The sequence below is a fragment of the Oncorhynchus kisutch genome, linkage group LG1 (assembly GCF_002021735.2).
Source record: "Oncorhynchus kisutch isolate 150728-3 linkage group LG1, Okis_V2, whole genome shotgun sequence".
NCBI classification, from domain to species: Eukaryota; Metazoa; Chordata; class Actinopteri; order Salmoniformes; family Salmonidae; genus Oncorhynchus; species Oncorhynchus kisutch.
In genome coordinates, this window is record NC_034174.2 from 17839920 (window position 1) to 17862608 (window position 22689).

Sequence of the window (22689 nt, forward strand, 5' to 3'; positions counted from 1 at the left end):
CTCCTTCACCGCAGCCAATGTGAGTAAAACATATAAATGTGTTAACCCTCGCAAGGCTGCCGGCCCAGACGGCATCCCTAGCCGCATCCTCAGAGCATGCAAAGACCAGCTGGCTGGTGTGTTTACGGACATATTCAATTAATCCCTATCCCAGTCTGCTGTTCCCACATGCTTCAAGAGGGCCACAATTGTTCCTGTTCCAAAGAATGACCCTAAACCTACCTGCCCCGCGGATATAACCGCAGGGACTGCTGCTTATGAGTAAACATGCACATCAATAGCACACACACACATCCTCTCACTCCAACACACAGACTGCCTGGACATGTAGATACACACGCTAAGGTAACTGAGGTAAATGACTATCGCCCCTTAGCACTCACTTCTGTCATCATAAAGTGCTTTCAGCGACTAGTCAAGGACCATATCACCTCCACCCTACCTGACACCCTAGACCCACTCCAATTTGCTTACCGCCCCAATAGGTCCACAGACGATGCAATCACAATCACACTGCCCTAACCATCTGGACAAGAGAAATACCTATGTAAGAATGCTGTTCATCGACTACAGCTCAGCATTTAACACCATAGTACCCTCCAAACTCGTCATTAAGCTCAAGACCCTGGGTCTCGACCCCGCCCTATGCAACTGAGTCCTGGACTTTCTGACGGGCTGCCCCCAGGTGGTGAGGGTAGGAAACAACATCTCTACCCCGCTGATCCTCAACACTGGGGCCCCAGAAAGATGCGTTCTCAGCCCTCTCCTGTACTCCCTGTTCACTCATGACTATGTGGCCATGCACGCCTCCAACTCAATCATCAAGTTTGCAGACGACACTACAGTGGTAGGCTTGATTACCAACAACGACGAGACGGCCTAAAGGGAAGAGGTGAGGACCCTTGGAGTGTGGTGTCAGGAAAACAACCTCACACTAGAAGTTACCAAAACAAAGGACCCCCTATCCACATCGACCGGACAGTAGTGGAGAAGGTGGAAAGTTTTAAGTTCCTCGGCGTACACATGACGGACAAACTGAAATGTTCCAACCACACAGACAGCGTGGTGAAGAAGCTGCAACAGCGCCTCTTCAACCTCAGGAGGCTGAAGAATTTTGGCTTGTCATCAAAAACACTCACAAACTTTTACAGATGCGCAATCGAGAGCATCCTTTCGGGCTGTATCTTCGCCTGGTACGGCAACTGCTCCGCCCACAACCACAAGGCTCTCCAGAGGGTAGTGAGGTCTGCACAACGCATCACCGGGGGCAAACTACCTGCCCTCCAAGACACCTACACCACCCGATGTCACAGGAAGGCCAAAAAGATCATCAAGGACAACAACCATCCGAGCCACTGCCTGTTCACCCCACTTTCATCCAGTAGCCAAGGTACAGTACAGGTGCATCAAAGCTGGGACCGAGAGATAGAAGCTGTTTTTCAATCTCAAGGCCATCAGACTGTTAAACAGCCATCACTAACATAGAGTGGCAGCTGCCAACATACTGACTCAAATGTCTAGCCACTTTAATAATACAAATGTGGATGTAATAAATGTATCACTAGCCACTTTTAAAAATGCCACTTTATATAATGTTTACATATCATATATTACTCATCTCATATGTATATACTGTACTCTATACCATCTACTGCATCTTGCCTATGCTGTTCGGCCTTCGCTCATCCATATATTTATATGCACATATTCTTATTCATTCCTTACACTGGTAGTTGTTGTGAAATTGTTAGATTACTTGGTAGATATTACTGCATGGTTGGAACTATTAACATCTGCTAACCATGTGTATGTGACCATAAAAATTTGATCTGATTTGATAGAGCGCAGCGGAGATTTCGCGCTAGCTTCTTGTTCAAAAGCATTTGCACTTTTATGTTTATTGTGGTATAGCGTGATATAATTGGAATTCAATATAATTCCAATTCAACAACCCAAATGCTATACCCTGGGTATAGCTACATATCGGTGTGTTTCATCATAGAAATAGATCCATTCTATTACTGTTTTCTTGGTAGGCTATTCGGTTTCGTGGTTGTAAATGGAACTGTAAGTATTGGGAACATATTTATGTTAGGCTGGCATTGCTTAATTGATTACGTGGGTGGAATTTGATTCACTGAAGTGTATTTTGCCATGTCACAATGTGTTTCTGAAGGGGACATATAAGCCTATTTATTTGGTAAAACAGGTGCGCATGGCTGCATCAAACTGGTAGCTGGTAGGCTATGTTTTGGTTATTTTCCATTTGCTTTTTGTTTACTGCGTTTGCTTACTGTTAATTTAACTAGCCTAAATATAGATTCTGTCATGCCTTTATTGATCAGATATTTTGTATACTAGGCCTTCTGTATGACTTGGTACCAATGTTTTGTTCTGTTCGCATTCACAGAATTCTAAAGCAAACTGCTATTAAGTCATTTTTTTTGCACCTATTACAAACAGCCTATGTGAATGCAGCTGTTCGCACAACTGTCTTACCAAAATAATGCAATCTAAATGCTGAAAGTAGTAGCCTTACTTTCAGCATTTAGTTTGCATTATGTTGGTAAGACAGTTGTGCGAACGGCTGCATTTGTAATAGGTGAATTACACTATATATATTATATATACAAAGTTAGCCATACCCATTCCTGATGTGTGTATAAAATCGAGCACACAGCTATGCAATCTCCATAGACAAACATTGGCAATAGAATGGCCTTACTGAAGAGCTCAGTGACTTTCACGTGGCACAGTCATAACATGCCACCTTTCCAACAAATCCGTTTGTAAAATTTCTGCCCTGCTAGAGCTTCCCCGGTCAACTGTAAGTGCTGTTATTGTGAAGTGGAAAAGTATAGGAGCAACAATGGCTCAGCCGCGAAATGGTAGGCCACACAAGCTCACAGAATGTGACCGCCAAGTGCTGAAATGCGTAGCGCGTACAAATAGTCTGCAACACTCACTACCGAGTTCCAAACTGCCTCTGGAAGCAACTTCAGCACAAGAACTGTTCGTCAGGAGCTTCATGAAATTGGTTTCCATAGCCAAGCAGCCGCACACAAGCATAAGATCACCATGCGCAATGCCAAGCGTCGCCTGGAGTGGTGTGAAGCTCGCCGCCATTGGACTCTGGAGCATTGGAAACACATTCTCTGGAGTGATGAATCACTCTTCACCATCTGGCAGTCCGACGGACAAATCTGGGTTTGGTGGATGCCAGGAGAATGCTACCTGCCGAATGCATAGTGCCAACTGTAAAGTTTGGTGGAGGAACAATAATGATCTGGGGCTATTTTTAATGGTTCAGGCTAGGCCTCTTAGTTCCAGTGAAGGGAAATCTTAACGCTACAACATACAATGACATTCTAGAAGATTCTGTGCTTCCAACTTTGTGGCAACAGTTTGGGGAAGGCCTTTCCTGTTTCAGCATGACATTGCCCCGGTGCACAAAGCGAGGTTCATACAGAAATGGTTTGTCGAGATCGGTGTGGAAGAACTTGACTGGACTGCTCAGAGCCCTGACCTAAACCAAATCAAAAACCTTTGGGATGAATTGGAACGCCAACTCGAGCCAGGTCTAATCGCCCAACAGTCCCTGCAGAAATGCTCCAACATCTAGTGGAAAGCCTTCCCAGAAGAGTGGAAGCTATTATAGCAGCAAAGGGGGGACCAATTCCATATTAATGCCCATGATTTTGGAATGAGACGTTCGACGAGCAGGTGTCCACATACCTTCGGTCATGTAGTGTACCCAAGCAATTTTAAAAAACTGTAGCAGTTACAGAACAACATGTTGTGATCTGATTTGTCACAAGCGGTTGAGGTTTTGGAGCCAGTTCTGTCTGGAGAAGAGAATAAATTGTGTTTCTGTGTGTGGTGTGTGTGTGCATGTGTGTTTATGTGTGAGAGAGTGTGAAACAATAGAGGTAAATGCTGAAAGATGTTATTTCTCACAGCATAGGTACCTCTGAGAGCAGGTAGGTCTCCTCTTCAATATCAGGCTTATATCATGGTAGCCTATACTGTCTGGGGTCCTCAGTGACTCTCAGCCAAACAATACAGTATGTGATTAAAATGTCCTTCCCAGCTAGCATATTCCATAGTTCATTTGAATTTGTTTGAATGTACGTTTTTGGGTTCCCATTTGTTGTTGGAATGAAGTCATAAGTTTCCTGTCCGGTAAAACTTAACGTTTTTTTAGATGTTCTGAAAACAGAAGTGAACATTTTGTCTGTTCTGGGAACGTACAATTTTAGGCTGCAGGGACACTGCTAGCTCAGGTTAATTGTTTTGAACTCCAAGCACAGATAAGATACATTTGATTAATTTGACATAAATCATACAATATATTGTGGCACAATAAATCACTGAGATGCACAAGGCCATCAGACTGTTAAACAGCCACCACTAACATTGAGTGGCTGCTGCCAACACACTGACTCAACTCCAGCCACTTTAATAATGGAAATTGATGTAGAAATATATCACTAGCCACTTTAACCAATGCTACTTAATATAATGTTTACATACCCTACATTACTCATCTCATATGTATATGTATATACTGTACTCTATATCATCTACTGCATCTTTATGTAATACATGTATCACTAGCCACTTTAAACTATGCCACTTTGTTTACATACCCTACATTACTCCTCTCACATGTATATACTGTACTCGATACCATCTACTGCATCTTGCCTATGCCGTTCTGTACCATCACTCATTCATATATCTTTATGTACATATTCTTTATCCCTTTACACTTGTGTGTATCAGGTAGTAGTTTTGGAATTGTTAGGTTAGATTACTCATTGGTTATTACTGCATTGTCAGAACTAGAAGCACAAGCATTTCGCAATAACATCTGCTAACCATGTGTATGTGGCAAATAAAATAGGATTTGATTTGATTTGAGATTCAAGGATGGAGATAGCATGCCATGTTTTTTTATATTCATACAAAGCTGTTCATTTTAGTCTATTTAAACAGACCCAATTTCAAAGGAAACAAGCACTCATTAAGATCAGGTGTGGCCAACAAAACTAAACGCAATAAGATAGAGGGTGTTTAGTTGATGCTGAAAAGGGAATGTACTGTATATGTTTTTACATAACATTCTTAGAATGTTCTTTGAATGTTACTATAGTTTTCTTGTGATATTTTATGGAAAGTTTTCTTAATGTTCTTGGAACAATTTGAGAACATGACTTTAAATGGAACCATGAGGGAACTTGTAGGAAACGTTACTCTGAAGTACACCAGTTGAATTATTTTTTATATATATAAAAACAATTGGTAGCTGATTAGTATGCTGTTGCATTGAACTCCAACCTTGCTGGGGATCCAGAGAAACAGTGTTGCACCAGTGCCTAGAACCATTACCAAAAATGTAATTCAAGGTAACTATGTTTGAACTTTTAGGAAACGTTCTGTTAAAGTAATGTTCTGTAAAATAATGTTATTTTGTCAATTTCCTTAAAGATGCACTATGCAGAAATCCTTTGCCGTTTCCTGGTTGCAAATATTCTATTAGTTTGCCTAATTCCAGTTTATGTGACAAAACAAGGAAGCATAGTGTAGATAATTATTGTACCATCTAAACTGCTGTGAAGTACCTGTTCCATAACCAAAAATATTGTATTTTCAGTCTTTTGACGCCAAAACGAAACTTAAGAATGGGAAGAATAGAAATAGCGCACATAGAACAGATCTACCTTTCTTAGACTTCCTTTCAATGGGAATGACAGCCCTATAACACTCTGTTTATTCAGTTTAATACACAAGACAACACAAAACAATATATATACTCAACTAGAAAATTATACCCAACTACAAAAAATACTACAAAAAATTGCTTTAAAGATACCACACTTTAGAGAAGTTAAACACACTGGGCAGAAGGCTACAAAGGTTAAAGGGCAATCTGTAGTACAGGGACAGAGCAAACACCTCACCATTGTTCCTGTAAACAGTCAAGTGATAGGGGTGGAGAAATGCAACAACCCAATGACCATCCACTGGACCAAAAATAACGTTTACAATGCTTTAAAAGAAGAAAAAATATATAATAATTTTATGTAAGCGTGAACAAAATGTAAAAAAAAAAAAAACTGGGCAAAACAAGCTCACATTATAGTCTCTGACCGGGCAAGATGAACAAGGCATCCGCAGGTCACAATCAATAAGCACATCATCAACCTTAATGCCCCCCCTCCCCCAAAAACAGAAAGAAATGCTCATCCAACCCTTAAGTCACAGGGGAGTCAAATACAGACCTATTTAGTTTTAATATGAACGCCATCACTGGATGGACTGCTTAAAGTAAGACCGGAATGGAGCCCAATCCTCATAAAACAGTTTGGGGTTCCCACGTGTATTGAATATCATTTTTTCTAGTTTCAGAGAGCACAGCACATCTCTCACCCAATTTTTATAAGATGGGGGAGCTGCCATCTTCCAGTTCTGTAGTATTAGCCGTCTAGCTAAAAGAGTTGTATAAGCAACAGTGTCCAACTGGATTCTTGACAGGGGGATACCTATGGGCAGTACTCCAAAAAGGGCTGTAAGGGGAGACGGATCTATATCAGTGTCATACATGTCAGAGAAACATTTAAATATTAATTCCCAGAAACCTGACAGTTTATGACAGCCCCAAAACATATGCAACAGTGTGGCTGGTTCCGTTTTACATCTGACACTGAGATTGATCCAAACAATTTAAGAACAGATAAGGCACGTGGCAATGAGGTATCAGGGTTAGAGATAAACAAAAGGAGGTTGTCAGCATATAGCGAGACTTTCTGCTCTAAGCCCTTCCTGATTATACCTTGAATGGCATCATTAGAGCATAGTGCAATGGCAAGAGGCTCGATTGCCAAAGCAAACAACAGGGGGGAGAGTGGACAACCCTGTCTGGATCCGCGGTGCAAGGGAAAATAGTCAGAGGACAAGTTGTTAGTCCGTACCAAAGCCATGGGGAAAAATAAAGAATCTTTATCCACGCAATGAATTTGGGGCCAAAGCCAAATCTATAAACGGCAGCTGTTAGGTAGTCCCACTCAACGCGGTGAAAAGCTTTTTCTGCATCAAGTGAGACCACCATCTCCGGGTCCCCCGATGCTGTGGAGTACAGTATATTCATAAGGCGTCTAATATTGAAAAACAAATGCCTATTTCTCACAAAGCCAGTCTGGTCAGAGTGTATTACTTGGTGCAGCGAGCCTTCCATACAGATGGCTGACAGCTTGGCTAGGATTTTGTACAGTTTAAAAGCGAGATTGGGCGATAGGATCCACATTCCAGGGGGTCTTTGTTTTTCTTTAATATTAATGCAATTGAAGCCTGATAAAGACTAGGCGGTAGCTTTGAGGTATTAAGGCACTCTGAAAATAATCGAGAAGAGAATGGGCAAAGCAGACCAGTAAACGTCCTGTAAAATATGGTTGGAAAACCGTCCGGACCCGGTGATTTACCACTTTTCATTGCGGACACTGCTGTTGCAATCTCCTCCGGTGTAAATTCTTCTTCTAGACAGTCATGGGTGTCTGTATCAATTGAAGGCATATTCAAGCCATTTAAGAATCAATCAATCAGCAAAGGGTCTTGAAGATATTCAGAGGTGTATAGCTCAGAGTAAAATTGGTTGAATTGATCATTGATCTCTTTATGTATAAATGTGGTGGCAACAGACAGGGTCCTTATTTGTGGGATTAAACATGAGGCCTCAGATTTACAGATCTGAATTGCAAGGTGTTTACTGGCCTTGTCGCCTTGTTCATACTCTCTGTATCGAGCTCGCAAGAGTAACTGTTCAGCTTGCCTGGTAGAAAGCTCATCAAATTCAGATTGGAGTAGTTGGCGCTCTTTATGTAGATCAGAGGAAGGATCTGTAGCATACTTCTCATCCAATGTGGCTATGGATTCGTTCAGGTCCCGAAGTCGCTGAGAGCAAACTTTGTTTTGGTTGGCTGTATAAAAAATTATTTGGCCGCGTAGGTATGCTTTGAGAGACTCCCCTATGGTAGAGCAGAACATACAGTGGGGCAAAAAAGTATTTAGTCAGCCACCAATTGTGCATGTTCTCCCACTTAAAAATATGAGAGAGGCCTGTAATTTTCATCATAGGTACACTTCAACTATGACAGACAAAATGAGAAAAACAAATCCAGAAAATTACATTGTAGGATTTTTTATGAATTTATTTGTAAATTATGGTGGAAAATAACTATTTGGTCACCTATAAACAAGCAAGTCCCTACGCATCCTAAAATGCTCAAGTGAGTCTCATGTAGAAATGCAACATTTGCATTCAAACCCTTAAATTGTGTCAGCACCCTCTTACGCTTCACGGGATTGTTAACCCCTTTGATGTTCCATTAAATGTTCTTGATCGTATTATCTCGGCAACCCTGAGCACTCCCGTGATACAACCCTGTCATTAGAGCATAGAGTGGAAAAGCAATGAGTACCCAAAAACCCCAGAATAACTTGTCTCAGAGTAATAATGTACGGTGCAAGATATTTGGAAAAAGTACAGAAAAAAAACTAAAAAGACAGAATGACAACATTAGAACTCAACAATTCAACCTCCTTCCTCCCCCAACCACCTCCACCCATCCCAGACAGTACCTCCACAAATGAGGTACAAGCCTAAATAGAACATGTTCTCTTCGCACATTATGTCTGTAAGAGTGCGGTGTTAAACCTAAACCCATAGTCCCGCTTATCCACAGTTCGCAAGCAACAGTTGCTGATCTATGAGCAAGTTCAAGACTTCTTGATGTGATGTTGAATGTGAGCCATAGCCTCATCCAGAGACTCAAATGTGTAGTCTTTACCATTATGAGATATAAACGGGCCAGGAATCGCAGTCCATACTTGACACCTGGATGGTCCCGTAGTAGTCATTTGGCCTGTCCGAAAGCTGCGTGCTGCCTGGAAACAGTGGGGGAGTAGTCCTGGTAGATGGAGAACCTCTGTACCTGGAAGCTCAGAATGGTATTGGGGGCTTGTCAGAGAATCTCCATCTTCTCATGGAAAAAGTGCACTCGAAGAATTATGTCACGGGGACTCTCACCATCCCGGGGCTTTGGGAGCAGCGACCGGTGGGCACAATCAATCAGGGGCTTCTCATCTAAGGCAAGAAAATCCTTCAGTAGCCCAGAAAAGAAATCCGTGGCGCGAGACATTTCCGCTGACTATTCGACCGATACCAGTCTCAGATTATTGTGGCGAGAGAATCCCTCTAAACTCATACAACTCTCCTGCACCTTTTTGTAATCCACAGCCAGGCGTTTCACGTCAGCCTCCAGGGAGGTGGTTAAGTCGGAGACATTGGTAGCGGAGATCTCCAGTGCTGCAATCGTTGTAGTGTGCAACTCTGTTGTTGTTTTGAGTGATGTGATTTCTGGCACTGTCTCGTTCCACAGGTTGGTTAGATCTGCTTTTAAAGTAACAGAAACCTGTATTTGGGCCTCAATCGTTGCAACTACCTCCGTTTACATTTCAACTATCTCAGAGCGTAGTAATTTGATGGCCTCGAGAATGTTCATTTCAGCGCCGCCAGGCCAAGCCACACCCCCGGGTAAAGTGTGAGTCCCCGGGCCCTCAGACTCGGGAGAGGGCCGTGATGAGAGTGGGTCTTGTGGGCCGGGTTTTCTCAAAGTCATTGAAAGCAAAGTAGTCTTGGTTTTTATGGAAAGGTATCACCAAACTAATATTTGAAAATAAATACGGTCCTGCTGCAAAATGTACATAAACTCTCACCAAGCTCTAAGAAACATGGTTTCAGCTTTAAATGTGCTGAGAATGTTCCAAAGCCAAGTAACTATCCTGAAACCATTCCCAGGGCGTTATGGGAAGATTGTATGCAAAATAACCCTAGGATAACCAGGCTCTCACCAAGCTCTAAGAAACATAGTTCTCAGACACTCCTCTCTGCCTCTCTTTGAGAATATTATCTCCACACCATTTGGGAGAACATTAATTGTGTTTATGATTGCTTTGTGAACTATGACTGCAGTCTCCTTTAGCAGAACAGTGAGAACAGTTGTTATTACTAATGGAGTGCTCTACAGAGAGGAGACAAAAGACCCAGGACCTTTTTCGTAATTGAGTGATCTTTGGCCCAGGCCGACGTTAGATAGATTCTTGAGGATAATACATTACTTCTGCTTATTAATGTGTTTAGCACACTGATTTAACACTGGAGGACCAAAGCTTTTCTCTGCCCTAGTACCCCAATGGTTGAACCAGCTTCCCCCTGATGCTAGGACAGCGGAGTCCCTGACAATTTTCTGAAAACGTCCGAAACCCTCAAATGTCTGAAACACTTAAAAGAGTATCTGAAATAAGACATGTCAGTCTAGTCATGTCATTCCCTCCCTTTTCCTACTAGCTCTGACTTTGTTGATATATTGAGGAAAATGTACAGTCGTGGCCAAAAGTTTTGAGAATTACACAAATATTAATTTTCACAAAGCTGCTGCCTCAGTTTGTATGATGGCATTTTGCATATACTCCAGAATGTTATGAAGAGTGATCAGATGAACTGCAATTAATTGCAAAGTCCCTCTTTGCCATGCAAATCCCCCAAAAATATTTCCACTGCATTTACAGCCCTGCCACAAAAGGACCAGCTGACATCATGTCAGTGATTCTCTCATTAACACGGGTGTGAGTGTTGACGAGGACAAGGCTGGAGATCACTTTGTCATGCTGATTGAGTTTGAATAACAGACTGGAAGCTTCAAAAGGAGGGTGGTGCTTGGAATCATTGTTCTTCCTCTGTCAACCATGGTTACCTGAAAGGAAACACGTCCCGTCATCATTGCTTTGCACAAAAAGGGCTTCACAGGCAAGGATATTGCTGCCAGTAAGATTGCACCTAAATCAACCATTTATCAGATCATCAAGAACTTCAAGGAGAGTGGTTCAATTGTTGTGAAGAAGGCTTCAGGGTGCCCAAGAAAGTCCAGCAAGCACCAGGACCATCTCCTAAAGTTGATTCAGCTGCGGGATTGGGGCACCACCAGTACAGAGCTTGCTCGGGAATGGCAGCAGGCAGGTGTGAGTGCATCTGCACGCACAGTGAGGCAAAGACTTTTTGAGGATGGCCTGGTGTCAAGAAGGGCAGCAAAGAAGCCACTTCTCTCCAGGAAAAACATCAGGGACAGACTGATATTCTGCAAAAGGTACAGGGATTGGACTGCTGAGGACTAGGGTAAAGTAATTGTTTGGGATGAATCCCCTTTCCAATTGTTTCGGGCATCCGGAAAAAAGCTTGTCTGGAGAAGACAAGGTGAGCGCTACCATCAGTCCTGTGTCATGCCAACAGTAAAGCATCTTGAGACCATTTATGCATGGGGTTGCTTCTCAGCCAAGGGAGTGGGCTCACTCACACTTTTGCCTAAGAACACAGCCAAGAATAGGAATGGTACCAACACATCCTCCGAGAGCAACTTCTCCCAACCATCCAGGAACAGTTTGGTGACGAACAATGCCTTTTCCAGCATGATGGAGCACCTTGCCATAAGGCAAAAGTGATAACTAAGTGGCTCGGGGAACAAAACATTAATATTTTGTGTCCATGGCCAGGAAGTTTCCTGACCTTAATCCCATTGAGAACTTGTGGTCAATCGTCAAGAGTCGTGTAGACGAACAAACCCTACAAATTCTGACAAACTCCAAGCATTGATTATGCAAGAATGGGCTGCCATCAGTCAGGATGAGGCCCAGAAGTTAATTGACAGCATGCCAGGGCGGATTGCAGAGGTCTTGAAAAAAAAGGGTCAATACTGCAAATATTGACTCTTTGCATCAACTTCATGTGATTGTCAATAAAAGCCTTTGACACTTATGAAATGCTTATAATTATTCTTCAGTATTCCATGGTAACATCTGACAAAAATATCTAAAGACACTGAAGCAGCAGACTTTGTGAAAATTAATATTTGTTTCATTCTCAAAACGTTTGGCCACGACTGTAATTACTACGACTAAGATATGTGGTTTACTCACCTAGCTATCTAAAGATGAATGCACTGTAATTTGCTCTGGAGAAGAGCATCTGCTAAATTACTAAAATGTAAATGGACCTCACCTGGGGTGTGTGTGTGTGTGAGAGAGAGAAAGAGAGTTTGTGGTTGGATCTCAGATTTTTAGTGTCTATTTTTCAGGTTGTGTGTTCTGAAGTTGTCAGGAACACTTGTGGTTTTCCAAAGAAGATGTTGGAGACTGCTGTGCTGTTTCAACCTTTTCCACTCCTGATTTCACTCTGGCAGAAGTGATAGTGACTGCCAAAAAAGCTTTCAGCCTTACTCAGCAGCTGGGATGTGCCACTCAGGTTCGGGATGCTGAGAAGCTCACTGTTTGTGGTTCGGCATACGGCTGCCTGCGTTATTAACCATGCAATAGGCGTATTCACTCTTCCTGTTCAACTACATTAACAGTACACATTGTCAAAGGGCAGGGAATGATCTCAGAGATTTCACAAGGGAAACGAGGGTGTGCGTTGAAGGAGGACGTTTTATTAGCACAAGCTTCTCATGCTGAATTATGTCATTGTACAGATCTGGTGTGATACAAGCTGATAGGATATTAACTGGCCGGTGGTCATTTACTGTCACAATGGGCAAACAGATGCTGGGCCTGCCACTCTCATCTCCTCATGCTGAAAGTCTCAATGGGGGAGGGTTCCTCCTGCATCCCTCTCCTCCTCTTTCTATTGAACCATATGCAAATGCTTTCACTAGAATCACCATCTGCAATTAGAGCTGCAGGATGAATGAGTGTGTGGCAACAGGGTGTGCATTAGCTACTTCTCTCACAGACCCCTGGGAATTATTTCTGTCTCTCCTATATGTCTTTCAGAATTGGTTGGACCCCTCCAAGGAGATCAAGAAGCAGATGCGCAGTGAGTATCCTCGGCCCACACGCAGCACATATATCATGGTTCGATTCCTGAATGCTGATTGGCTGAAAGCTGTGGTATATCAGACCGTATACAGTGGGAATGACAAAATTATGCTATTTACTGGTCTAATTACGTTGGTAACCAATTTATAATAGCTATAAGGCACCTCGCGTTTGTGGTATATGGCCATTATACCATGGCTAAGGGATGCATCCAGGCACCTGTTGCGTCGTACCTAAGAACAGCCCTTAGCCGTGGAATAATGACCATATACTACACCTCTCCTGGCCTTATTGCTTAATTATATACTGTTTGTATATGGAATCTGCTAAATACTTATGCAGTAGAATCAGAAGCTTTAGTCCCATTATGTAAGATGATATAATGAGTTTGTTTAACATAAGTGTATTACTATGCTGCTGCTGGAGCCTGTTCACACAAATAGATCTTTATTGTGACACATGTTATGGTGATTTTATGACTATGTCATACATGTGACCCCACTCTCTGAGGGTGTCTCAGGGGGAGTTGGGACACGCACATTTCCAATTCCCACATGTGTTTTAATACACACTTGTACATGTGTGAAATAGGACAAATATAAGCACCCTCCTAATTATTATTATGGTTGGTTATTATGGTTGTTATTATTACTACTGTTATTATTGCATGTGTGTCACTCACACCTTTGTGATACATGTCCACATGGGGAGTAAACTCATCACATCTCCTGTGTCGCTCCTCAGCTGCTCCCTGGCACTTTGCCTTCTCTGTCAAGTTCTACCCTCCAGACCCCTCCCAGTTGACAGAGGACATCACCAGGTACTGTTGTACAGCAGAGCAGTGTGAAGAGGCCCCCATAGCATTCTCACATATTGTTTTTATATACACACACACATACTGTACATACATATAAACTGGCAGCACGCAAAGTCTCTCATAATTATCAGTTCTCACATTGAACTATCTCTGTCAAACAACAAACGTTTGTACAGAAATACTTTTTACGATTGTAATGATTTACAGGGCATATTTCACTGCAAAGGATTCAAAAACATTCTCTATTTACAGGTTTAGCTACATTTGGAGTTCCACTGGCTGTTATGGATTAACTCCTCAACATTCTCATTGGAGCTTGCCTTTGGTGAGACCTTATTTGAACTAGTCCCTCTCCCCTTGTCCCACCCCCCCCTCTCTCTCTTTCTCTCTTTTATGACAGGTACTACCTGTGTCTTCAGCTGAGAGATGACATGTTGTCAGGCCGTCTGCCCTGCTCCTTCGTGACCCACGCCCTGCTGGGTTCCTACGCCGTGCAGGCCGAGCTGGGAGACTATGACACCGATGACCACGGTCCCGACTACGTCAGCGACTTCCGCTTCGCACCCAATCAGACGCGAGAGCTGGAGGAGAGGGTCATGGAGCTCCATCGTAACTACAGGTAGGAGTTATGGTCAGGGTCAAGAGTATCTTCTGACCACCAGAAAAATGATAGGGCCATGACTATGGTCACATGATCAGAATAAATGCTCTTGGCCCAGTTAGATTTATTTCAGTTGCATGTTTGTAGTAAATCCATTTTGATTACATCCAGTGGTGTAGTGGTGCCTGGAGAAATGGGTATACTCAGATCAAACGGCCCGTCTGGCAAAGGAAAGCGCCCTGTTTCAAAATTCTATGATTTCCTATAGTTTTTTTCAGGTTTAATAAAAAAAAATAAAAATAAAAAATATGATGTCATTCGTCCACATCAATGCTCTTAAACAATATCAGGAAAACATTTTTGATATTCGGGAATTTTTGAGGGGGAGGGTGTAGTTGCCCTTTAATTCAGTTATGCACCTATCAAGAGACAGTTTGGCTAGCGGCGTTTCTATAGGCCAACTGTACAACAATGTTGGCCTACAGAGTCCATGCGATGGCAGTGCCCTCCCATTGATACAAATCATCACGATATCATTCTGCCAGGAGACGTTCTTTGCAGTTAGCATTTAATTGGGAAGGTTTTTTGGGAAAGCCTTTAGAAATATTCATTCAAACAGAGCATGTTGACTGAATTGCACATCGCAAAGATTTAACTAAGTATAACAGGTAGAAAATAGCTGTTTTTGTAGGGTTTTTCTCAGATAACAAACAGAGCTGCTTCTCTATTGTCTAACACATTTAACCTCACCACAGTACTTAGTATTAGTGGCATCTTTCCTAATAGCATAGGGTGAAACGTTAAAAAAATTACTCACTCAGATTATGTGGTTAATAGCATGGAGCATCCACCTGCAATACATCCAAATACCTAAGACAGGTTAGGCCCCCTACCCCAAGGCAGTACTAAAGAAAAGACAATTCTGCTTTAAAATAATGAAAATATATTGTCTGTTTTAGGCAACAACACAACAGGCACAATTTCACAGTTCACAGAATAGGCTACTGTAATCTACCTCACCTGCATGTGTAGCCTAGCTTGAAGACAACCATTGAAAACCATAGCAATACAACCTAGCAGTCTTATGGCATTTATCTCAGATATCACAATAACAAACAAATAAACAAACACAAAATAAAGAATGACACCTGTTACTGTGTTCATGGAGTCTGTATGAGGGCTGGCAGAGACTAAAACAATAGAAGTAGTCTGCAACGTTGTCACGGTAATATTCTTCTCCTTTGAATGGCTAATTAGGCATGAATGTTCACACTAACAAATCAAATCAAATCAAAGTTTATTTGTCACGTGCGCTGAATACAACAGGAATTCACCTTACAGTGAAATGCTTACTTACAGGCTCTAACCAATAGTGCAAAAAAGGTATTAGGTGAACAATAGGTAGGTAAAGAAATAAAACAACAGGCTATATACAGTAGTGAGGCTATAAAAGTAGCGAGGCTACATACAGACACCGGTTAGTCAGGCTGATTGAGTTAGTATGTACATGTAGATATGGTTGACTGTGCATATATGATGAACAAAGAGTAGCAGTAGCATAAAAAAGGTGTTGGCGGGTGGTGGGTGGGACACAATGCAGATAGCCGGGTTAGCCACTGTGCGGGAGCACTGGTTGGTCGGCCCAGTTGAGGTAGTATGTACATTAATGTATAGTTAAAGTGACTATGCGTATATGATAAACAGAGAGTAGCAGCAGCGTAAAAAGAGGGGATGGGGGGAGGCACACAATGCAATAGTCCGGGTAGCCATTTGATTACCTGTTCAGGAGGCTTATGGCTTGGGGGTAAAAATGTTGAGAAGCCTTTTTGTCCTAGACTTGGCACTCCGGTACCGCTTGCCATGCGGTAGTAGAGAGAACAGTTTATGACTGGGGTGGCTGGGGTCTTTAACAATTTTTAGGGCCTTCTTTTGACACCGCCTGGTGTAGAGGTCCTGGATGGCAGGCAGCTTAGCCCCAGTGATGTACTGGGCCGTACGCACTACCCTCTGTAGTGCCTTGCGGTCAGACACCGAGGAGTTGCCGTACCAGGCAGTGATGGAACCAGTCAGGCTGCTCTTGATGTTGTAGCTGTAGAACCTTTTGAGGATCTCAGGACCCATGCCAAATCTTTTTAGTTTCCTGAGGGGGAATAGGCTTTGTCGTGCCCTCTTCACGACTGTCTTGGTGTGTTTGGACCAACAGTGTCCCTTCTTATACTTGCACTACTATGTAATGTCAAACAACTGAAAAGTCCACAACTTTAATGTCCTCTTCTTTCAAAACATAAACAGAAAGTTCAATCACTTTCACAGAAATATTTTATAACAACATCACTTAATCTCGCAGCTGTTATTAAGAATTCCTTGATGTCCATCACTCCGATGGGTAACTAGCTACAGTAACATCACTCTGGCTGGTAGCTAGCTCCATCGATTGAACTAAAAAAAATATATATATTTAACCAATCATTTAACCAGGTAGGCCAGCTGAGAACAAGTTCTCATTTACAACTGCTACCTGGCCGAGATAAAGCCAAGCAGTGCGTCAAAAACAACAACACAAAGTTACACATTGGATAAACAGTCAATAACACAATAGAAAAGTCTATGTACAAGTCTATGGCAATAAATTTGCCATAGAGGTGAAATAATTACAATTTAGCATTAACACTGGAGTGGTAGATGTGCAGATGATGATGTGCAAGTAAGAGATACTGGGGAGCAAAAAAAACAAAAAACAATATGGGATGAGGCAGTTGGGTGTGCTATTTACAGATGGGCTGTGTACAGGTACAGTGATCGGTAAATATATATATTGATTGCAATTGTTCCCGAATGAGTGAGCGTTCATGTGCAAAGGATTAGCATTTCAATTATTATAATTATCAACTGTTTGTTGTCTTATCTCAGTCGACCCCCACTTCCCTTTTGTACACCAAACAGCCGCGATGCCGGTTTATCCCACTAGGGAAACTCCGTTATCATTTCCTTGTAACTATCTACTGTTTGTTTATGCATTTCTGTGAATTACTTAGTTAGTAAATAAATGATTTTAAGACAATTGATGTATGGATGACTCATAGTGAAGACTGGGTTCATGTAGATAACCAACAATTTACAATGTTTGTAATGAGACTAACGTGAGGTAAAGAATTAATTAATCAGAAGACTATTGATCAGATATGAAAATATCTGAAAAGTTATATTAGGAAAATTATAACTTTGTAATCTGAATATTTTCTTTGGTGCCCCGACTTCCTAGCTAATTACAGTTACATGATTAATTAGTTTAATAGAGTAATACTAATTACAGAGAATCTTTGATAAAAACTAAAAGTATTTTAATGATAGTAAAGACACGACAGAGGATTTGTTGCAAAATAGGAAGCTGACTCTAGATGTAATTTTGTATTGGAGATGCTTAATGTGAGTCTGAAAGGAGAATTTACAGTCTAACCAGACACCTAGGTATTTGTAGTTGTCCACATGTTCTAAGTCAGAACCGTCCAGAGTTGTGATACTAGTCGGACGGGCGGGTGCGGGCAACAATCGGTTGAAGAGCATGCACTTAGTTTTACTAGCATTTAAAAGCAGTTGGAGGCTACGGAAGGAGAGTTGTATGGCATTGAAGCCTGTTTGGAGTTTTGTTAACACAGTGTCCAAAGAGGGGTCAGATGTATACAGAATGGTGTCGTCTGCGTAGAGGTGGATCAGATAATCACCAGCAGCAAGAGCAACATCATTGATATATACAGAGAAAAGAGTCAGCCCAATGCAATAGTCCGGGTAGCCATTTGATTACCTGTTCAGGAGGCTTATGGCTTGGGGGTAAAAATGTTGAGAAGCCTTTTTGTCCTAGACTTGGCACTCCGGTACCGCTTGCCATGCGGTAGTAGAGAGAACAGTTTATGACTGGGGTGGCTGGGGTCTTTAACAATTTTTAGGGCCTTCTTTTGACACCGCCTGGTGTAGAGGTCCTGGATGGCAGGCAGCTTAGCCCCAGTGATGTACTGGGCCGTACGCACTACCCTCTGTAGTGCCTTGCGGTCAGACACCGAGGAGTTGCCGTACCAGGCAGTGATGGAACCAGTCAGGCTGCTCTTGATGTTGTAGCTGTAGAACCTTTTGAGGATCTCAGGACCCATGCCAAATCTTTTTAGTTTCCTGAGGGGGAATAGGCTTTGTCGTGCCCTCTTCACGACTGTCTTGGTGTGTTTGGACCAACAGTGTCCCTTCTTATACTTGCACTACTATGTAATGTCAAACAACTGAAAAGTCCACAACTTTAATGTCCTCTTCTTTCAAAACATAAACAGAAAGTTCAATCACTTTCACAGAAATATTTTATAACAACATCACTTAATCTCGCAGCTGTTATTAAGAATTCCTTGATGTCCATCACTCCGATGGGTAACTAGCTACAGTAACATCACTCTGGCTGGTAGCTAGCTCCATCGATTGAACTAAAAAAAATATATATATTTAACCAATCATTTAACCAGGTAGGCCAGCTGAGAACAAGTTCTCATTTACAACTGCTACCTGGCCGAGATAAAGCCAAGCAGTGCGTCAAAAACAACAACACAAAGTTACACATTGGATAAACAGTCAATAACACAATAGAAAAGTCTATGTACAAGTCTATGGCAATAAATTTGCCATAGAGGTGAAATAATTACAATTTAGCATTAACACTGGAGTGGTAGATGTGCAGATGATGATGTGCAAGTAAGAGATACTGGGGAGCAAAAAAAACAAAAAACAATATGGGATGAGGCAGTTGGGTGTGCTATTTACAGATGGGCTGTGTACAGGTACAGTGATCGGTAAATATATATATTGATTGCAATTGTTCCCGAATGAGTGAGCGTTCATGTGCAAAGGATTAGCATTTCAATTATTATAATTATCAACTGTTTGTTGTCTTATCTCAGTCGACCCCCACTTCCCTTTTGTACACCAAACAGCCGCGATGCCGGTTTATCCCACTAGGGAAACTCCGTTATCATTTCCTTGTAACTATCTACTGTTTGTTTATGCATTTCTGTGAATTACTTAGTTAGTAAATAAATGATTTTAAGACAATTGATGTATGGATGACTCATAGTGAAGACTGGGTTCATGTAGATAACCAACAATTTACAATGTTTGTAATGAGACTAACGTGAGGTAAAGAATTAATTAATCAGAAGACTATTGATCAGATATGAAAATATCTGAAAAGTTATATTAGGAAAATTATAACTTTGTAATCTGAATATTTTCTTTGGTGCCCCGACTTCCTAGCTAATTACAGTTACATGATTAATCAGTTTAATAGAGTAATACTAATTACAGAGAATCTTTGATAAAAACTAAAAGTATTTTAATGATAGTAAAGACACGACAGAGGATTTGTTGCAAAATAGGAAGCTGACTCTAGATGTAATTTTGTATTGGAGATGCTTAATGTGAGTCTGAAAGGAGAATTTACAGTCTAACCAGACACCTAGGTATTTGTAGTTGTCCACATGTTCTAAGTCAGAACCGTCCAGAGTTGTGATACTAGTCGGACGGGCGGGTGCGGGCAACAATCGGTTGAAGAGCATGCACTTAGTTTTACTAGCATTTAAAAGCAGTTGGAGGCTACGGAAGGAGAGTTGTATGGCATTGAAGCCTGTTTGGAGTTTTGTTAACACAGTGTCCAAAGAGGGGTCAGATGTATACAGAATGGTGTCGTCTGCGTAGAGTTGGATCAGATAATCACCAGCAGCAAGAGCAACATCATTGATATATACAGAGAAAAGAGTCAGCCCAAGAATGGAACCCTGTGGCACACTCATAGAGACTGCCAGTGGTCCGGACAACAGGCCCTCCGATTTGACACACTGAACTCTATCTGATAAGGTGAACCAGGCGAGGCAGTCATTTGAGAGCCCAAGGCTGTTGATTGTGGTGATTGACAGAGTTGAAAGCTTTGGCCAGGTCGATGAAGACGGCTGCACATTACTGTCTTTTATCGATGGCGGTTATGATATAGTTTAGGACCTTGAGCATGGCTGAGGTGCACCATGACCAGCTCGGAAACCAGATTGCATAGTGGAAAATGTATGGTGGGATTCGACGTGGTCAGTGATCTGTTTGTTAACTTGGGCAGGATGGCTATAGGTCTATAACAGTTTGGGTCTAGAGTGTCTCCCCCTTTGAAGTGGGGGATGACCGCGGCTGGGAGGAGGTGGCAGCTGGGAGGAGGTGCTCTTATTCTCCATGGACTTTATAGTGTCCCTAAACTTTTTGGAATTAGTGCTACAGGATGCAAATTTCTGTTTGAAAAAGCTAGCCTTAGCATTCTTAACTGACTGTGTATATTGGTTCCTGACTTCCCTGAACAGTTGCATATCACAGGGGCTATTCGATTCAAATGCAATACGCCACAGGATGTTTTTGTGCTTGTCAAGGGCAGTCAAGTCTGGGGTGCACCAAGGGCTATATCTGTTCTTAGTTCTGCATTTTTTGAACAGGGCATGCTTATTTAAGATGGTGAGAAAAACACTTCTAAAGAGCAACCAGGCATACTCTACTGACAGGATGAGGTCAATATTCTTCCTGGATACCCGGGCCAGGTTGATTAGAAAGGCCTGCTCGCTGAAGTGTTTTAGGGTGCGTTTGACAGTGATGAGGCATGGTCGTTTCACCGTGGACCCATTACGGACGCAGGCAATGAGGCAGTGATCGCTGAGTTCCTGGTTGAAGACAGTAGAGGTGCATATAGAGGGCAAGTTGGTTAGTATAATATCTATGAGGGTTACGGATTTAGGATTGTACCTGGAAGGTTTCTTTGTAAATTTGTGTGAGATTGAGGGCATCTAGCTTAGATTGTAGGACGGCCGGGGTGTTAAGCATATCCCCGTTTAGGTCACCTAACAGTACGAACTCTGAAGATAGATGGGGGGTAATCAATTCACATATGGCATCCAGGGCACAGCTGGGGGCTGAGGGTGTCTATAACAAGCGGCAATGGTGAGAGATTTATTTCTGGAAAGGTGGATTTTTTAAAGTAGAAGCTCGAATGGTTTGGGCACAAACCTGGATAGTATGAGAGAACTCTGCAGGCTATCTCTGCAGTAGATTGCATCTCCGCCCCCTTTGGCAGTTCTATCTTGTCGGAAAATGTTGTAGTTGGGGATGGATTTTGGTGGCCTTCCTAAGCCAGGATTCAGACACGGATAGGTCATCAGGGTTGTCGGAGTGTGCTAAAGCAGTGAATAAAACACACTTAGGGAGGAGGCGTCTGATGTTAACATGCATGAAACCAAGGCTTTTATGGTTACATAAGTCAACAAGTGAGAGCGTCTGGGGAATAGGTGTGGTGCTGGGGGCTACAGGACCTGGGTTCACCTCTACATCCCCAGAGGAACAGAGGAGGAGCAGGATAAGAGTATGGCTACAGGCTATAAGAACTGGTCGTCTAGTGCTTTGGGAACAGAGAATAAAAGGAGCAGATTTCTGTGCGTGATAGAATAGATTCAGGGCATGATGTACAGACAAAGGTATGGCAGGATGTTTGTACAGTGGAGGTAAACCTAGGCATTGAGTGATGATGAGAGCGGTTGTGTCTCTGGTGGCACCATCTAAGCCAGGTGAGGACTCCACATGTGTGGTGGGTGGGACAAAAGAGCTATCTAAGGCATGTTGGGCAGGGCTGGGGGCTCTACACATGCCTCTCCTGACATTAGGGAGAGGCATGTGTAGCCAACGTTAATCCCGAAGGCGAAATGACAGTCATTCAGTGGTATGGAACAATCCTTTTCCAGAACTAACACATCCTATTTCTGCAACGATACTCCAACTTAAGTTACTTTCTGAATTCAGCTTCTCTCTACTTGTTATCATTCTCTCACTTTCTCCTCCTTCTGCAACACACTTGCCTGTGCACTCCCTCGCGCCACCTCTACCCAGGACCATTTTAGAGCCGGCCGTGACGACTCCTAGCTCATAGTAGTCTTGTAAAGTCCCTGAACAGAACAGCAAAGCCATATTCCTAGACTCCGCCACACAAGACTCAGACCAAACTTTTTCAATACCTGGTTTGCATACCCATTGTTGCCTTTGTTAGCATTTACTGGTAGATATCATACATTGAAACGTCCTTCCTTTCCTCCATTACCAACTACCGATGTCGTTCTTTTGTGAGCTGCTCCATGTGCCTACCAGTTGAGAGCTGCGCACTCTTGCTGCCTGACAGATGGTATTCCGCTGAAACTACCAGGCTATGTGTGTGACTCGCATGAATATATTTCATGTGCTTTGCAATTGTGTAGGTTACTTTGTGCATGATTTCTCTATTGTTCTACAGTACATCATTGAT

At 42.4% G+C, this 22689-nt stretch overlaps 1 protein-coding gene across 12 annotated transcripts in view; it reads left to right on the forward strand.

Moving 5' to 3' along the window:
• LOC109877466 (band 4.1-like protein 1) overlaps positions 1-22689 on the forward strand; it is a 180809-nt gene that overhangs the window by 93012 nt on the left and 65108 nt on the right. For all 12 annotated transcript variants that reach the window (XM_031790623.1, XM_031790662.1, XM_031790881.1 and 9 more), the window contains exons 5-7: positions 12880-12922; positions 13669-13744; positions 14142-14360. In XM_031790623.1, the coding sequence (XP_031646483.1) occupies positions 12880-12922; positions 13669-13744; positions 14142-14360 (338 nt within the window). The remainder of the gene's footprint in view (positions 1-12879; positions 12923-13668; positions 13745-14141; positions 14361-22689) is intronic.